This window comes from Pithys albifrons, chromosome 6 (genome assembly GCF_047495875.1).
Source record: "Pithys albifrons albifrons isolate INPA30051 chromosome 6, PitAlb_v1, whole genome shotgun sequence".
NCBI lineage: Eukaryota > Metazoa > Chordata > Aves > Passeriformes > Thamnophilidae > Pithys > Pithys albifrons.
In genome coordinates, this window is record NC_092463.1 from 51,751,515 (window position 1) to 51,770,202 (window position 18,688).

Consider the following 18,688-nt stretch of genomic DNA (forward strand, 5'->3'; position numbering starts at 1 on the left):
AATGAAGCCTCAGTGAAGTCTTGAAATCAAATTAGCAAATATAGGTGTAGGTCCAGAACTGCAGTTTTAAAGGCAGGGTTGATGAAGGTATATCAGTGTTGTGTGCCTTAATAATGATCCAGTGAAACTTTATTTTAGGTGGGGTTTTCCATATTCCCATCCAAACAGGAATGTTTATTTGTGTAATTCATGCAACAAGTAGAAAAAAACAGCAGGTAGAAAGAAATGTTGTCATTTAGACTGTGTTCTGTGTGACTAAAATAGAGTGGCACCTCATTGTATTATTAATCAGGTTTCCTATTTATGTGGTAGAAAATTAAGGTCATTCCATTTATAATATGAATGTTTGATTGTGCAGCCTAATTCCTGTATGTGATCCCTTCTAGCTCAGCAGTTGACCTATCCACCTAAAGCACCCTCACCTTCTGTGCCACAGCCACCTCAATCCCCCTTAAGCAATGGATTTCACTACACATTTGTTTAAACACCTTAAAAGTAAGAACTAACTGCTCTTGACATGTCTGATTTGCCGTTGTGCCTGTGCTGTGGCTTGCTGAATTTTAACGTCTTTACTAAACCCAAATGGGATCCAGATGAAAACATGCAGCTACTTTTCCAAAACCTTTCATTCCTGTAAATACTGCTTCTAATGAGCTAACGTGGGCTTCCAGAGTCTTCAGGTAACTTCTGTTGCTCTGCGGATAAGGTGCTTCCATAATCTCACTGTGGTGAAGGAAGGAGATATCTGTACTCTCAGTAGCAGGGGACAGATTTTCAGCAGCCTTTGTATGCCAGTGGCCACTGTAGTGTGCTCCTGTGGCCACTGCAGGAGTGCACAGATGGTTTTGCCTGTGTGTGGCACATACAGTTGCTGCTCGAGGGAATCCAAAGTGCGCAGTTGGATAAGCAGGGGATTCGTTTGTGGGCTTTGTCTTACACATGAGCTGGCTGAGGGAAGCTGAAAATTTGGCCCTCTGTAACTAAGTCTACAATCTTGCCTATGGTCTTGCCTTTGTTGTGTTTTTCATTGAATCGCGTTAACAGAAGATTATTTTTGTCTCTGATTAGGTTATTTTACCACTTTACTTTTCATTGTCTTTATAAAGATATGTCTTTATTTGTTTCTCTTCCTGGTAGGATTTGCAGAGCTTTCTCTATTTGAAATAGGAAAGTGTAAACATTACATGTGACTGCTAAGTGTGCTCCTAGTTAAGACACTTCCTATGCATCCATAGTTCCCTTTGATATTTTTCTTACCTTTCTGTTGTCCTTTGGCCTAATCTTATTGCCTGAAATTGAAGAAAAAGGTAAAACAGATGAAATAGTAAAGAGGATTAAGTAACTCAAAGAACATTGATCTTTAGATACCTTTGTTTTAATTGCCAATAGTCTTAGTCAAACATCTATTCAAAAAGTTAAAATGTAAACAGAAATTACTACATACCAGAAAAGCCCAAATGGGCAGTGACTTGTCTTCTACAAGACCTGTGAAAAATGATGAATTTATATCAAGAGATGTATAGATATTAGGACCATCTGCAGAGCTTGATAGAAAGGACTCTTTGTTTTCCTGGTTCAGTTTATCTTTCTGAGTACCAGATTCTACCATCTTTGCTGTGTCTCAATAGGACTTGACTCTTCTGTATCCAGGAGCATGCTAGTTGATTATTGCTATCATGTGAGACCTTTGCATGTGAAGAGGATATCTGTGTGTGGTCTCAAGAACTCAGAAGAATAATTGTATACTGCCAGAATATTGGATTTGAGCAGGGGACTTGGGCAGAAGTCCCTTCCTACCCCAACCATTCTGTCCAGATTGACTTAGAAAGAAATACATGTATCACAGGTCTATACAAATATACACACATAGTTATGTACATAGTTATGTACATATGTATATATATGTATATATATGTATGTATAAATGTACATTTTCTTCAGAAAAATAAAATAACTGTGATAACCAGCACCATGCAGGGGACACAGGAGTTTGAGCATCAGTGGTATCATGAGATAATTGTTTGTTTAACGTGTCTGTATGAATTCTTTATTCTGCCAAGCTGCAAAAGGCTTAAAAAACCCAAATGTTCTAGAAGTTGCTTACTGCTTGGCATTGTTTACTCATTTCAGTATTTAACCATGTTTTGTTTTGCTTCATACTAGCCAAAGCAGTAAGTGAGCACTGACATAAGACTGGAGGCAAATCCCACCTAGCGAGACTGCATGGAAGACAGAGGAGATTCTTCACGAGCTTTCTGTGAAGATACTCATCGGGTGATGACACATTCTTCTGGAAATACATTCAGAGGATAATAGGGGGATTTTCTATGGAAATGAAGAGAACTGCAAACCATTTTTTATTCAGTTTAGTTCACACTTTTTATATGGATAAACAGCACTTTTAATAAACTCTGTAAAATACTGACAATGTATTTTTAGAACAATGTATTTTAGATTTTTTTTTAAATCAAAGGCTGAATTCATTTTAAAAGACACTACTTGCATAGATTCTAAAAGACACTGTTACTTCCCCCTCAGGCTCAGATGCACCTTGTAAAGTTTTGTAGAAAAAAAAACAACATACATTTGAACAAACCCAGAAGCACGTTCATAGGGTATGGGTAGAGCTAATGCTGGTGACAGGTTTGGTGAAAGGATGTTTTGAGTTGAATATTTTTGTAGAGTTAATCACCCACCCTTTTGCCCATTAAATAATACATTGCAAAAACTTTTAGCTTGAATTTCCAAATATTAGTAGCTGCTGTATAGCTTAAATTTCCCAAGAAAGCCATAAGGAAAGCCAGTTTTAAATCCCATTTCCTTTTTTGATTCGACATGATTAACTTTCTGGTATCAATACACAATTTGCTATGTTGCCTTTGACAGTAGTGCTGCCCCCTCTGTAACAAACAGCTAACAATTTTTTTTAATTGAGATGTGAAAGATGACTTTTAATTAAATACATGAAGTAAGCAATAAAAAAATCGTATGTCATTTTATTAGTAAATACATATTTTTCCTTTGATTTTTTAAAATAAACCTTACAATATTATCTATTGACTAGTATTTATCCTGGAAACAGCGAAACTAATGTAATGTGGCACCTGCTAGTTTCATATGTATGTTCACCTGGTGCTTAACTCTGCCAAATTTTGAAATTCAGTGTTGTACCTTGTGCATAGAGCAAAGGGTGAGGTAGTTACATAAGAAGAAAATAAGATTAAATGAATTGTTGCAACTATACTTGAAGAAAACTCTGTGTATGTATTGAATGCAAGGCATGCAAAAATGTCCCAATATTATGTAATTAGTAGCTGAGTTCAGCTCTGGATGAGAAATAACTGAAAAATTCCTTTGCAGTATTTTGTGAAACCACTAACTTTTTATTTCCTGTATTCAAGTGATAGCTAAAAACCCGTTGAAATTGACCTTTGCATTTCAGACTTTAAGACAAATCATATTATATTAACACTCTACTCAGAAATATTCTTAAAAGTATATATTTAGCTAATGCAATCTATTTTACCTCAATACTGCCAGTATCAACTTCAAAACCTTTTGCCAAAATAATGATTTATTTTTGCCTTTATAAAAAGTTTTGAAAGCATAAATGAATATTTTGCAAGAAAACATTAATTTAAATAAAATGTAACAGTTTGGAAAATGGTATATGTACAGATTAAAATATTAACATAACTTCCTCCTATTGCCTCTGTCTTGTCTGCTCTCTTATCAGTGTTCAGATAATTGGAAATCTGGCGTCATCTGTGCTCATACCACATTTTGCTTTTTTGTACTTATTTCGCTGGGTTTTGTATCAAGTTCCCTCTACATGAATGCTTTTAATTTTTTTATAGAAATGTTTTCTTAGGATTTGATTAAATCTGTCTTTTTTTCTTGAATAGCAAAATTTTTCAGGGTTGTGCCTAAAATGTAATAACTCCAATACTGCCCTTTGAATTTCATAAATACAGGTGTTTGGCACATTTTTAGCCCTTATAAAGTACCAAAAGTAACTTCAATTTGAAAACAACCCAAAAACCAACTAGAGGGCATCACAGGTGCACTGTGTGTGAATGGGACATTGGTCAAAGGGAGGAGTGAGGAGGGGCGCATGCCAAAGCAGATTTCGGTGCAGTTCACTGGCAATGTCTTATTTTCAACAGTTCCCTCACGTTTTGTCAGTTTGATGGAGACCCCTGGAAATGTTTTTAATTCTTCTGAAAAATAATTTCTGGAAGAAAACGTAAAGAACCAGGTTAGAAGTGTTCTGTGGCTTAGTGCTGACTTTGCCAACTCGAGGGCGAACATTTGGGGCTGTAAGTCCTTGCCTTTCAATGCAAGTGGCAGAAATTCAGAGCTGAGCTGCTTGGGATGAGCTCCTCCTGTTTCTCAGGTGCACAAAGGAGCCTTTGAACATGTGTTTATGGTTCAGTGAGATGGCATTCTTTCTGCAGGAGCTTTGTCATGCAGGATGGAAGTGTGTGTGGCCAGAATTTGAGGTCTGGGGCTGCTGCATCCCTTCCTTGACTCCAGATTCCATCTGCTGCCCAAGGAATGAAGGAAAAGGAGTGCAGGTGCTGCTGCTCTGTAGGTTGTGGGTGATGTTTATTTTCTTTCCTTTGATCACGCACACAAAATCTGCTCATTTGAGCTTTTGTGGAAGAAAAGGATTTTGTCCAAGATAATTATATCATTATTGTTTTCACTAAAACCAGTCTTTCTAAAGATTTTGGTCTGCATCCATAGTTAATCCCATATTTGCAAAAAAATTGTCGAGGCAATTTTTATCCCAAAACTTTTAACTGAATATGTGAAATGCTGTTCTAGTGGCCATTTTTGTAGGGATGGGCGTAGTTTTTAATAGTATTGGCTAGTTTTCCTATGCAGATAGGGTTTGGTTTGGATCAATTTGCTTTTTCAATTCCGTTTCTTTTAATCAAAATGTTCTTTTCTAGGTGTTACATGCTACTTTCCTATTAAAACTAGAAGAAGAGTATGTCTACTTGCAGATCAATATAATTTTTGGTCAGAAAGTGGCTTTTTTTCCCGTCTATCAAGCAGTGAAGTGTTTGGGACTAATATACTCACTTAATAGAAGGCAGTATCAGTTGTTCTAAATGCACTGTTTTTTATTTAGTGTTTTGTAACGTTATACCAAGCCAAAATTACACAGAATTACTTCTTTCCTTATACATCTGTTTTCAATTTCTTCAGCTGAAGTTAGTAAAATTTTATTGCCCGACTGCATTTATAAAAGTATGTACAGCCTGATACTTGTAAGTAGCACCTCTGTCACCTTTTCGGACTTGCATAATGTCTCCCACCCCTGTTTTTCACTACTGTTTTAAGTTCGTATGCGCTGCCAGGTTGCTGGAAACCCCACTGAGCTGTAGAGCTGTTTGTCTTTGCACATCTGTATTAAGCTGTTTTTTTTTGAAGGACTGGGCAAGTAGCAGTACTTAGAGGCATCCAGGCTACTTTGGAACAGTTGGGCAAAAAAAAGAACAACAAAACTGAACCAACCAAACCCCGCCCCAAACCCGCAAAACTAGATAAAAAGATTTTTCAGGAAACTGCATTAAGAGATTCTACTCTGGAAGTTTCTTATGTGTGGAATGAAAAGCCACTGAAGGACGGTACTAAACTTGTGTGCTGCTATTTCAAAAAGTTATTAAAGCCCAGCTAGGTGATCTTGGGTACCCCATAGCCTTTGGAGGAATGGCTTGGTGTTTTGAGAAAGCAGAGCACTTGCAGAATGTTCTGGTACTCTACACACATTGTTTTTCCACTTGCACCATTTACTCCTCTCATTCCCAGATCTTCAAATATATGTGTATGTATTTTATATCAGTGTCTGTTCCCCTCTATAAAATCATCTACTTCCCATATGCCTTAGCAATTAACTTCTGGATGTTATGTGAAGCAAAGACCAGATCTACTTGGTGTCAAAACTTAGAAGATAGAGAAGACATGATGTGATGTTCCCCCTCTGATTTATGTCTGTGTGTATTTTAAAGTGTTCCCTTGTGCCGGCGTGTGTCTGTGTGCCTGTGCATTGCACAGTTATAAAATGAACAAAGCCATGCACAAGAAAAACATTAAAAAATTGCTATATTTTCCACACCTGGTAAACATTCCCATTGGTTATTTGGCTGTATTCAAAAGGCTAAGATTCTTATTGCTCTACTAGCAAAAGCAACCTTTCTTCATAGTGAAGCAGTACAAAGAAAGAGCACAAAAAATACCCACATCACAGTGCCTGAAATTCTGTTTGAACAACTGTTTGAACAACTGTATTGATTTGGTCTGACCCCTTTACATTTTTTTCCATTATTTGAAAAGGTGCATCTAACTATAGCTGAATTGAACCAACCACGATGAACTTTCCGTGAAAACTTCTCAAGATATTTTCTTTAGTTCAAAGCTTTGGAATTTTAAAGAGCATTTTTAATACAAGTCTGTTGAGGTATTCTGTGCAACAACCACACTTTGAATGTTAAACTACAGGTAAACCTAAGAGGAAGGTAAAATTATAAAGCCTGCCATGAAATGGCTGGGAGATGGCAGACTAACTTCAAGTGCCAATTATAAAGAAAACCAGAAAGTACTGCATATGTGCACATTTGGGCACTGTTTACTTGTTACTTGTCAGTGCTCCTGGTTACCTTTCAGAGAGTATGAAACAGCCTCCAGAGAAAACACTGAAAATTAGCATTTTTGGAGCAGTTACTGATAAAATAGTATTACCAGATGTAACCTTGAAGGACAATGATGTTTTCTTGTAATTCACTAGAAGAAGCATTTTACCAGGAGCTGTAGCATAAGGAATAACTAAAGGAAGGAAAAGATTAGGAAAACAAAGGTGAGTGGTGTGTAGCGAGTTTGTAGAAAATAATGTTGAGGATGGAGAACAGCCTTGTGGTTTGGTGTGAGAGGTAGTAAAAAGTTTGGAGGAGCCTGAATATGTAGACTTGGACAGAAGCAAAATGCTTTAACAAAAGGACTTGGCCTAAATTGTAGCAGGGAAGGCAAGAAAAAGAAATAACTGGCAAATAAGAATGAAAGTCCAGTACAAAAAATACCTTATGAATAATCAAGAGAGTAGGGCATTGATGGTGGCAGTGGGTAAAGGAGAGAATCACATGACGTTTTGGTAACAGGACAATTGTCTTTTCTACTCTCAGCTGTAATGCTCTGTTCTTTAAGCTTATTGCAGCTAAGAATGGCTGGTATGAGCAAAACTCCTTTTCTCTGTAAAAACAGTTTGCCCCAGAGTCAGTAATGGAAAGGGCTGGTCTTCCCCAGCACACAGCCTGGCCCGAGTTTGTGTTTCTCTCTCAGCAATGGTGATGTACTAGTGCAGGATGGAGTGTTGTGTGCCCTGCTGTGGTCTCTGGCCTCAATTCTGTTACATTCTGGGTGGTTTGGACTTGCTTGACTTACTTGACAGCCACAATTGGGAAAACCTTAACATTTTCTGGTTCCTCTCTTCAGACACAAGACTTTTTTGCTACCCTGGCCAATGGCTTATGCAAGATGTAACCCTAATGAAATTAAGTAGCTGGTGATGTTTTGTTATATTGAGATGTACCCCTCTGGGGGACAAAACTTGCATCAGAGAATTCACTGCTAATCCTGTCTGTCCCTTCTATTGGTGGCTTTCCTGACAGCTTCATTCATGATGAACAATTCAGTCTCTGCCTTGTTGCTTCTGTGTTATGCCTTTGAGCATCTTTTCCCATTATAGAACAGAATTTTGTCTGCTGCCCAACACAGATGTAGTGTCTGTGTGTTGAAGGGTGAGAATGCACACACACACACACATGTTGATCCCATTCTTCCTTCTGGCAACAGCTGAGGGACCATTGCTGGGATAAATACCAGCACTGGCTGCTCTCCTCACTTTGAGTTGAGAGGCTCAGAGGGAAGAGGGAAATATCTTGTGAGTGTAGCTGTGTCTTCTGGCATTCTCAAAGCCTTCTATATGCCTGAGGACTCTTCAGGTGTCTCCACTGAATCCAGTTTAAAAGTTACTTAGCAAATGATTTTATATACAGATTTCATTCAGGATATGGGTAGTGGCTCCAGCAGCTGACTACTGAGGAAATTTTATTTTTTGTGTCTAGTATTGATATTTTATGTTAAGAAATCTTTTTTACAAAAACAAAACAAAAAAGATGTTTTGGAAAGAGGTGTTCTGTTTCTGCATCCTTACAAACAGGTCCCAGTTACTAGATTTTAGTGGCTGTAACGGGAAGGAGACTTGACTCCAACCAGTCAAAGATCAAGAGCTTCACTTGCATTTGTTTTAAAGCTTTAGCAATAAATACGAGGGTGAAAAGATGTCAGTTGAGATTATCTGAGGTTTTTAATATAGCTCAATATACTTACGATGAGAACACTTATGGTAACAGTTGAGAGAATTTCCCTGTAGGTCAAGGTGGGCAGCCTTGAAAAAGTTAAAAAAGGAAGGAAGTTGGGGGGGGTTGGGGTGTGTTTTGTTTGGTTGGGTTTTGGCTGGGTTTTTTTTTGGTTTTGAAATATATGAGTCCCTGTATTGCTTGACTGATGATACAACCCCCTTCTTCTGATGTGTGTTCCTTTTCAGTCTTGGTTTGTTTGGGGTTTTTTTTGTTTGTTTTTTTGCAACTGGATCCTCCTATGGCCACCGTTTATGGTACTGGATTTGGATAGATAATAGCACAAACTGACAGTGTGATCTCATTCTGGTCCTGCACATCAAAACTAACTCAAATTGGATTAAATCAGCAAATGTTGTGTTTCTTTAATGCTGGGCAAAAACTATGGAAACCCTTATCTCCCATTGTGATGCTGTATACCTGTGTACTAAGACACTTTTCTCAAGGAAAGTGCAGTTGAGGTGGCAAGCTTAAAAGCAAACAAAACCAACTTCCGCTTTGTCCCTTCAGTGAAGGTACCTTGACACATGTCCCTTCTCTTAATCCCCTGACAGCTTCCAAGAGACTGTTGCAAAGAACTGTGCCAGGCTTTGATTATGAGGTACTGCACTGCCACTTATTCTTTGTCTCCTGCAGTTTACAGAGGAAGCTTCAGTGCATAATTTAATCCCTGTACTGGGGACTGTAGCAAATCCACAGAGATTTCTACCAACCGTCCTCTCTGGCATCAGAACAACATGTGTACATTGTCTTTGATGTGAATTCCCCAACCAGAGCCTTAGAAGGACCTATAGCTTTGAAGCTGGCCTATAAATTGTGCTTTCAGGAATCAAGTTGTCAGCCTCCTCTTCAGGAAGAAAGGGAGACTAAAGTGTAAAGCAGTTGCAGAAAACTACAGGGCAACTTGCAGATCTGGTTTTCTTGGCTTCAGAGAATTCCTTTAGGATGTTGAGGATCTCTTTTTACCTGGCCTAGAAGAACTCCCTTTTGTGACTGCAGGACCTTGCGGGCAGTGGGGCTGTGATGGAGCTCATCTTGAGGGGTTCTGTGTTTCAGATCAAATGGAGAACAGGCACACCAGTGCTTTCAGCATTGTTCAGGTGTTTCACATCTTCCAAGGCCAAGAGCTGATAATGCGCCTGCTTTGCCCTTTGTGTAGGTAAATTTTCAGTGTGGTTTAGAAACAGACGAAAACTTCCCAGATGTGATGGTTGTTCTGTGACAACCATCGGTGATCTAATTTCAATCTGTAGTTTCTGAAGACATGTAAGAGAACTGGCAGACTTCTGCCTTTCTATTGAGATGGAAATAAGCTGGTCTTTAAGGAATTTCAGTGACCAAATGTTGTTTGAATAGACAAATGCAGTTGCTCTTTTTATGATTCAGTGTCTGCTTATATGTTGTGCTGTCATCTTTGGGAGCTCCTTCCATACCAACCTGAAAAAGGGGTGACCAGAGTCAACCAAGACACCAACCCTGATTTTTCCTGTTTTCTTTCTCTGATCAGAGCTGAAATCCTCCTGTTACTATCCATGCCGCTACTGCTGATAGTTTTAGCATGACTCCTGAATTGAAACATTAACTGCATAAACTACACTGAGCTAAAGCAGCCTTTCTTGGTGTATATGGAGAAGCTTCTTAGGCTACTTCATAGGTGGTTCTGCAAGTTCTTAGTATGTTTATAAACGTTAGACAGAAACAGATGCGATTGTGAGAACTCTTCTATTTTGAGCAGGTGAGGCTTAGGTCAGTATCGTAGATGCGTTACACAAAACCTCACTGACATATTAGGTGTCATACTTTTAGGGAATGCAAGTTGATTTTTTTTTCTGGTCAGAGCTGTGACTGGAATAGTTTTAAGTTCAGTTTATGTTTTTAACCATGTATGTTGATGGTCAAATCTGGTTTACGAGGCAGGAGGCTGAGTGGAAGAGCCCCTCATTCTGTCTGCTGACAGAGACCTTGAGGATCTGTTTTCCTGGGTCTTTCGAGATCACTTGCACTTTGGAGAAAAGCCCTCAGGTACGGTTTTACCCTGTCCTGCCTCTGGGGCTAGTGGGAAAGCAGCAGGACCCTCTGCCTGGCAGAGTGGGTCTGCAGCAGTGGCTTCCATCACCTTCTGAACAGGAGTCTCTGCTTGGCTGCATGCTGGTGGGAAAGCCCAGAGAGCTGCAGAGGGCAAGGTGGTGAGAGCAGCAGTGCTGGGTCAGAGAAGGCAGAGAGATAAAAGTGTATATGCAGCAAGGCAGTAAGTGGCAGCCACAAGTAAAACAAATTAACGGTGAAATGCTGGTGCAAGTGTAGCTCCAATGTCTAAATAGGAAAAATCTGGCATGGGTCTATTAGGCAAGTAATTAGTTGATCTCTTGGGGAGGGCCTCACTTGTTTTCCTAGAGACAGAACAGCTTTGCTAAGTCATAGTGAGGTTTTCTATCTTCACCATCAACATGCAACCTCAATCTATCTATGTATTAGCAGCTCACACCACTGGGAAAACAAAACAATCCACATAAATCAAGTACAAATGACTGACCATCAGGGCTGCCATAACGTTCTTAAAATTGAATGACTAAAAAAATTAGTATTAAATGCAAATATAGTAAAACATTAATAAAAATCTACAATCAGTTTTTATTTACAATATTTTATTTTTTTCATCATGTAACTTATTCCAAGTCCTCCCCCAAAAACTGATGCTGCAGTGTTTACATTCAATAAACTACATGATTATAGTACATACTGCTGCTTTCCTGTCAGCCAACTGGCTGGAAAATGTCTGCATGTCAGAAATTGTACACAGTAATGGAAGTCTCCACAAGCATCTGGAGTGTTCCTTGAAACACTGCTGTGGCTGAACGTGGCTGTACTAGAGGTACAGAGCAGATGTCCTGTTCTCCCAGCAAGGAGAGGCAGGTGATCTGTGTAATGTACTAAGAGGAAACAAAGTCTAAAAACACACTTTGTTCATTACTTGAATGCAATGAATTTGCAGAGGAATGGATGCATTAAATTCTTGCTGGAAGGAGTTACTGGAACTCCTGGCTTTGTAAGAATATCGACTTGAGGGGTACAACCTTGTGATAAGCAACTCAAAGCTCCAAGTGATACAGGTACGGGGAGAAACGGAAGAAGGCCGCATGTACTTAACTTTTTATTCTGTATTTAAAAAAAGCTAAATGATTTGTATATCCTTTTCATTATCAAAGTAGACTTTCTCTTTCAAAGTAAACTTGTTTCTTCGGGAGGAGTTATTTTTTAATAACAGCTCAGTGCTATAACCAGGAACCAGTAATTTAAAAATCATTCTTTTCTACTGAAAGGTAGAAAAAAATACAGCTTATTCCCCTCATTAGAAAGCCATAGAAGTAATTAAGAGCCTTCTGTTGTATTATACTTTTCTAAAACACCTTCTCCATGCAACTGCTGTAGGACTTCAGATGGATACAGTGATTTAATACTATCACAGAAGTGAGCGATTTCTCCTCTCAGCCCTGTCAACACTAGCATCTATAGACAAAATAATTGTTTAAAGCTCTAGTACATCACAGAATAATGCTGATATTGGTATTTCACAACTAATGCAACGTCACGTAATTCACATGTAATTTTAAGAGTTAAAAATTCAAGACTGGGGTACTAAATAAACCACTAACATGAAGCTTCCTCATCTGGCATGGAATAAGGGATGGGATAGTTTAGATAACATTGCAGAGATTGGGCAGGAACAAAACTTTATTTCTGCATCCAGGATTTTAGAACACTTTACAAAAACCAGTAATATCACTGTGCCCATAAAAATGTTATCCATGGCAACAGAAAGCAAATACTACTTTTTGTCATCTAATGGGGTCTTTTTAAAATCAAGATAGAAAGATTTGTGCTGTAGCAGTCCTCCACTTTGCACTGTAACAATAAGGCTGTACTTTAAATACAAAGCTGTTACATCTGCAGTTATGAACCACTGGCTTTCACAAACATCATTTTATAGTTGCTTTTTGCTTCTTTTTTGTTTTCTGGAACCTCAGCTTCATCATGTTTCTCAGCAGCTTGTAGCTCCTCTGCAGACTCCTCCTGCTCCGAGTCAGAGCCACTTTCAGAGTCCTCTGAACTCTCGTCAGAGGAGTGTCCACCTGCCTCTTCTTGTTCTTCATCTTGAAACTACAAGTTCAGATTATAAGACAGGTAAAACATTATTTCCTGGCAACTCCATTGCAGCCTTTAAGATTTCCCAATGAGAATGTTTTGCTTAAGGGCTCCTTTTATTTTGGTACTAAAAGGGGCTATGTTGATAAACACAGGCCTGTAATACACAAAGTATTAGACAGAGAGCAACTCCCCTGAGGTGGTTAACCATACCAATCATGATATCAATGGTTTCATCAGCCACTGGGTTATTTAATTACAGCAGAAATGCTAAAGACACCATTCACTGAATCTGAAAAGTTTCAGATCACATCAGTTCAGTAATTCTGTACTTTGGTGCACACAGTATGTGACACGGGAGTATTTGTCATGGAGTGTTACACAATGGAACTAACAACCAGACCATCAAGAATTCACATTTGTCACTGATCTTTCAAAGTAAGTTTACCAAACTGCAGCATAAGGAATACTGAAGTAATCCAATGATACTGCTAACAAGAACAATCCAAAATGGCATTTTGTTCATGGTCTGAAAGAGCAAAGCCTTCCTGGCCCTAACACTAAGAATTTCCAGCACTGCACAGGTGGTTTTACTCACTCTGTCAACATCAGCTACGTCTTCATGCTGTTACTGGTGCTAAGAGTTAGCAAAAATTGGCAGATGGAGCCATGTTTCTAATAATCTGATTCTCTTGATTTTGTCATGCTACTCTTCCAGATCATTCCTATGGAATTCCTTGTGAGTACGAGACTAGGCAAGTGTCAGCTCACTGCAGGACTCTGGACAGCAAGTCTGACCCTCTGTAGCCATGGACTTTTGAGGACCACAGAGAGGTATGTGCCTCCCCACAACAAGAAGCTGAAATAGTTACCTTCCAGCAACAATGCAGATGGCTACCCTATGTACTTATGTGTTCCTTGGCAACGCCCTGATTTAATATATTGTCACTTTCTGCTCTAATCAGTCTTGACTATTACGGAGCATTAAGCATGTCATACCACTTATCACAACAATGAGAAGAGTCAATCCCTTCCAGGCATCCAAATGGCCACCACAGTGTATGTGAACAGGAGACAAGTGCCTGCAGTAAGTTTGTCCTTGAACCCAAACAGTGAAGTTTGCCACTAGTTGTGATGATTGGATTTTTAAACCAATTATCATCTTGTCTTAGTAAAGCGAAAGCCAAGTAATTACGGAAATAAAATTAGTACCTCACTGAAACCAAGTCCGCAGTGGCGCCGGTTCCGCCCAGACATCGTGCTGTCCATGCTTTGTTGGTACTGAGTCTCCAATTCTTCATTCATTTTCTTGTCTTCTTCCCCTGCATTGTCCAGGGTACTTTAGTTATGGTTCATTCAAATTAACAAAGACATCAAATTACATGAAGCCACAATTTCAAAGTCAAAAAGTTTAACATCTAAATCTACCGGATTGAGAGTATTACTGTGTACAAACCATCAGACTTATAAGTAATTGTATCAAGTGTGCAAGCAGAACTGTTTTGATAGAAAAATGAGCTGGTAAGTTCCCAAGACCTGATGTGTTCAGTTGTACTACCCACCGTGTTATGTCCCACTAAACAATGTAACTCAGCATGAATTCTTTGTGCTTCCTGCCAATACTGCAACACGTCACAGCAAGGAGAAAGTTTCTGACCTTCACTACATGACACGGGATTACTGTGATTAAGTCATGATTCATATATAGCATCAGAACGTCGAACAATACTACCACTCTTGTTTATAGAGCTGTATCTGAAACTGTTTCATGCATCCTGAATTACCAGGTGCAGTTATTACAGGTTTGCATTCTTCCTTCTTAAGGAATTAGCAGAAACACTAATTTTCATGAGCCACTTGTACATGCCCTTAACTTACTTGTTTGGAAGTAAACACATAATCATTTTCACTGGGGAAAACATGGTCTACAATAGTTAAGAATCCTCTGTTCCTTTAAAATGTAGGAATCTTAATCTCTCCAACAGGCTTCAACACTGTAGTTTCTAATCTGTATCTCTGTGAAGCTGAAAGGTTGTATTGCAAATTCATAGTTCCTCATTTGGAAGTTAGAGCTGTATGTTGTAAAAGGGCAATAACTGTATGTTGGACAAAGCAGTGTTAAGAAAATTGTTCTCTTTTTCTGGTGTAAAATGCAGCACTTTAATTTATGCTAATAACAAAGCGGTAGACTCGACTCCTTAGAAGCATCATCTCCTTTTGAAGAAATTCAGGTATGAGGAAGTGATTTGCAGTCACTCTGAGAGGTAACAGCAGAACCTGGAACCAATCCTCAGGTCCACAGACAACTTTTCATCAACAGAAAAATGATCAATGAAGTGTATCAGGAAAAGATTTCTGGAACAGTGAGAGCTGCTTTTCCACACGACTTTATCAAAGCTTCTCTCAGGCAGTGCAGTCTAACCCAGCTTGGTGTAATGCACTTTGACCTACCTAAGCAAGCACAATACGAAGGTACCACGGTCATACCTGCCATGCAGTTATTGCTGATTGCCAAGACGACCCTTTTCAGCTTTTACCTCATTGCTTTAGGGCAGAGATCTTTTTGTTCAATAGGTAACCAGGTGGGGGAGAAATCAACCCTGTTCTTTTCCATGCACTACAGTTCTGAGGCTTGAATATCCATACCTGGCAGCAAAGAAGTGTAACACTGCTAGATGCCAAGAGCAATAAAACTTATTTTGACAGAAAAATAACACTGAAGACCTATAGGCCCTGACTTCCAGGGCTTTTGTACACAAGTGTACCTGACCATCAGGTACTTGGCTGAACCTGGACTTCAGAAGGCAAGTGCAGTCAGTAATCCAACAAGAAAAATTAGGAACCTCTACAACTCCATAGCCTGACCCATCTTCTGCTGCAGCCACGAAACCTGAAATCCCTCCCTGCAGTATCTACTCAAAGTACTGGCAGGTTCCTAATTAAAGGTTAGATTTCTGACTTTGTATCAGCTTTTGGATAAACTGACCTGTCCTGAAGTGAGAGGTTGATCTGTGGTCTCCGATAACAAGGCGGCCAGTATGTTCTTTCTAAAAGAAAAGGCAGTTTGTTTTGGAGCTTTAGGGTGCATTGACAGCTCTGCCAACATCCTGGAATCTTCCATGGATAAGGTTTGCTGTCACACCCTGACAACCAACTGTAGGACCGTAAGTTTTACTGGCTAACAGCTGCTGCCTCTTGGTGAACTCATTTCATCTTTCTTTTGCTGAATTTTCTGAAAAAGAAACCCCAACAACTAGATACTCTTTGCTCTTCCCAGCCCTCAAAGCTGGTTCTATTTTATTCTCTTTCTTGCCACTGATATGAAAACAATACTACATGATGCTGGACAAATGCATATGTAGGTTCTGACAATCTGCCCTTTCTCTGGCACTCCGCAAGAGTTCAGACTGTCCATCTTATGATGATCCCACGTTTAGACTGGTCACAGAATCAGGTAAGAATTTCACAGTGCTCCTTAATTTATTGGCTCAGTAGTTGCTCATGAGCAAGTGTGTCCCAACAGGCAAGAACTGGCATTACACAGCAAGCAGCATTAAGTACCCAAGCAGACATTAAGATCAGTGGTAGAGGGATGCTTTAATAGGGCATTTGTATCCCTATCTACTAGAATATATTAACTTTTACCTCTGGAATACAGTAAAGTATTTTACCCTAAAAAATTACTGTATTCAAGCAAAATAAGGTAGTGCAAATGAAAATATCTTTCTTTGGGGTAATAGCAATACTAAATCAACATTTTATATATAAACAAAGCATTACTATATTTTACTAGTTTTACAGCAGTTTCAGCAGCACGCTGAACAGAAATATAACTTTGGAACATTTTCTCTTTACAAATATTTCCTGGATTGATAAGAAGATTTACTACTTTACTGGTTTTGTCTATCACCTACCATTTTTTAAAAAGTTTTTTTTCCAGTGAAAGAGAATTTTACAGACCTAATACATAGGTTTGTTAGTTTGTAACAAGGACTCTCTAAGGCGCGTCCAGAGATACTTTTACGAGCAGGTCTGAGAGCACAGAGATTTAGGGTGGGGATGAAGCCGCAGCGCAGGGACTCAGAGCGACGTTGTGTGTCACATCGCTGATGACACAACAGCTGTGAACCCCAAACCCTCCCGAGAGGAGAGCCCCAAAACCAAATTACTCCCGACTCTGTCGTTTCCGTGGGGGCGCACAGCGGCCCATCGCGAACAGAGCGGCCGCAGTGTGCCCGCGGGGCTGGGATGGGGGGAGATGGGGACGGGGCGGCCTCACCTTCGCGGCGCCCATCAGCCGCAGGAACTTCTGCTTCCGCTCCTCGTTGCCGAGATCCGCCGCCTCCCAGCTGCTGGAGCCCTGCGGGAGCACACGCTCACTGCGCCCGCCCGCCCGAGCGGCCCCTCCGCCCCGCCGCAGGCCCGCCTGGGCGGCCGCGGCCTCCCCGCGCCCCGCCGGGGGTTCCGCCGCCGCTCCGCTCCCTTCACCGCCTCCCGCCTTCCCCCTCCCACCGCGCCGCCGCCCTGCGCCCGGTTACATCGGGGGAGGCCGCTCGCTTCAGGCCGTGGTGGCTCTGGGACTCCCTGGCCGAGCTCATGGTGGCGGCTCGGTGACCGGGCCCCGCTGCCGCTTCCTGCCGGAGCCACGCCCCCGAGGGGCGGAGCGCGGCCCGGGGTGCGCCGGGACCGGTAGTTCTACGGCAGCAGCGGGGGCGGGCGGGACTGCCCGCGGGGCGGGGCCGGGACCGGCACGTCCCTCCCTGTCCTCGGCAGTTACCTGCCTTCTGCTGGCGCGGCCTTCTCTGCGCACGGAGCGGGGGGCCGGGGTGGTGGTGGCGGCTTCTCTGCCGCTGGGCTCGCCGCGGACCCAGCCCGCTTCCCGCGGCCGCCGGCCCTGCCCTCGCGCGGAGAGAGGCAGCGTGTGCCCCGAGCGGCGCCTCGTGTGTGCGTGCAGTGCCCTGTGTGTGTGTGCGTGTGTGCAGTGCCCTGTGTGTGTGTGCGTGTGTGCAGCGCCCTGTGTGTGTGTGCAGCGCCCTGTGTGTGTGTGCAGCGCCCTGTGTGTGTGTGCAGCGCCCTGTGTGTGTGTGCAGTGCCCTGCGTGTGTGTGCAATCACCTGTGTGTGTGTGTGCACCCCGTGTGTGTGTGCAGTGCCCTGGGTGTGTGCGCGTGTGTGCAGTGCCCTGGGTGTGTGCGCGTGTGTGCAGTGCCCTGTGTGTGTGTGTGCAGTGCCCTGTGTGTGTGTGTGCAGCGCCCTGTGTGTGTGTGTGCAGCGCCCTGGGTGTGTGTGCAGCGCCCTGGGTGTGTGTGCAATCACCTGTGTGTGTGTGTGCAATCACCTGTGTGTGTGTGTGCAGCGCCCTGTGTGTGTGTGTGCAGCGCCCTGTGTGTGTGTGTGCAGCGCCCTGTGTGTGTGTGCAGCGCCCTGGGTGTGTGTGCAGCGCCCTGGGTGTGTGTACAACACCTGTGTGTGTGTGTGCAATCACCTGTGTGTGTGTGTGCAGCGCCCTGTGTGTGTGTGCAGCGCCCTGTGTGTGTGTGCAGCGCCCCGTGTGTGTGTGCAGTGCCCTGGGTGTGTGTGCAATCACCTGTGTGTGTGTGTGCACCCCGTGTGTGTGTGTGCAGCGCCCCGTGTGTGTGTGCAGTGCTCTGTGTGTGTCCAGTGCCCTGTGTGAGTGTGCAGTGCCCTGCGTGTGTGTGTTCCCTGTGTTTGTGCGTGCAGTGCCCCGTGTGTGCAGCACCCTGTGTGTGTGTGCAGTGCCCTCTGTGTGTGTGTGTGCAGCACCCTAAGCACAAAAAATTCAGCAGATCTAATAATGTAGAGATGTCTTGGGTAGACAGATTCACAGTTAAAGATTTCCTCAGAGGTCCATACTGGGACTGTTGCTGTTTAACATCTTTGTTGGTGATATGGACATTGGGATTTAGAGCACCCTCAGCAGGTTTACAGATGACAACCAGCTGTGTGGTGTGGCTGACACACTGGAGGGAAGTGATGCTATCCAGAGGGACCCTGACAAGGTGGAGAAGTGGGCCTGTGTGAACCAAATCAAGTTCAACAAGGCCAAGTGTAAGGTCCTGCACCTGAGTTGGGGCAATCCCAAGCACAAATGCAGGCTGGGCA

General features: G+C 41.9%; 2 protein-coding genes across 7 annotated transcripts in view; one reads left to right on the forward strand and one right to left on the reverse strand.

The window, feature by feature from the left end:
• PLEKHA7 (pleckstrin homology domain containing A7) overlaps nt 1-3,698 on the forward strand; it is a 156,362-nt gene extending 152,664 nt beyond the window's left edge. For 5 of the 6 annotated variants that reach the window (XM_071558890.1, XM_071558892.1, XM_071558894.1 and 2 more), the window contains 2 exons: nt 387-495; nt 2,164-3,698. In XM_071558890.1, the coding sequence (XP_071414991.1) occupies nt 387-484 (98 nt within the window). In that variant the 3' untranslated portion in view covers nt 485-495; nt 2,164-3,698. The remainder of the gene's footprint in view (nt 1-386; nt 496-2,163) is intronic. The other variant, XM_071558891.1, reaches the window with a different exon arrangement.
• Nucleotides 3,699-11,561: 7,863 nt separating this feature from the next.
• C6H11orf58 (chromosome 6 C11orf58 homolog) lies at nt 11,562-17,225 on the reverse strand. Its single transcript, XM_071558896.1, has 5 exons — nt 17,105-17,225; nt 16,846-16,926; nt 15,553-15,613; nt 13,779-13,888; nt 11,562-12,581 (listed from the first exon to the last, which is right to left on the reverse strand). The coding sequence occupies exons 1-5, from the start codon at nt 17,162-17,164 to the stop codon at nt 12,375-12,377; spliced, it is 519 nt and encodes a 172-aa protein (XP_071414997.1). The 5' UTR covers nt 17,165-17,225; the 3' UTR covers nt 11,562-12,374.
• Nucleotides 17,226-18,688: the final 1,463 nt, after the last annotated feature.

Excerpts from the sequence above, each read along its gene's own strand:
- C6H11orf58 (XM_071558896.1), bottom strand. The coding sequence starts at position 17,164 with ATGAGCTCGGCCAGGGAGTCCCAGAGCCACCACGGCCTGAAGCGAGCG. Across the intron at positions 15,614-16,845 it reads GGCTGATGGGCGCCGCGAAG|AAAGAACATACTGGCCGCCT; the intron begins GTGAGGCCGCCC and ends CTTTTCTTTTAG. Across the intron at positions 13,889-15,552 it reads AACCTCTCACTTCAGGACAG|GGGAAGAAGACAAGAAAATG; the intron begins GTCAGTTTATCC and ends TGGACAATGCAG.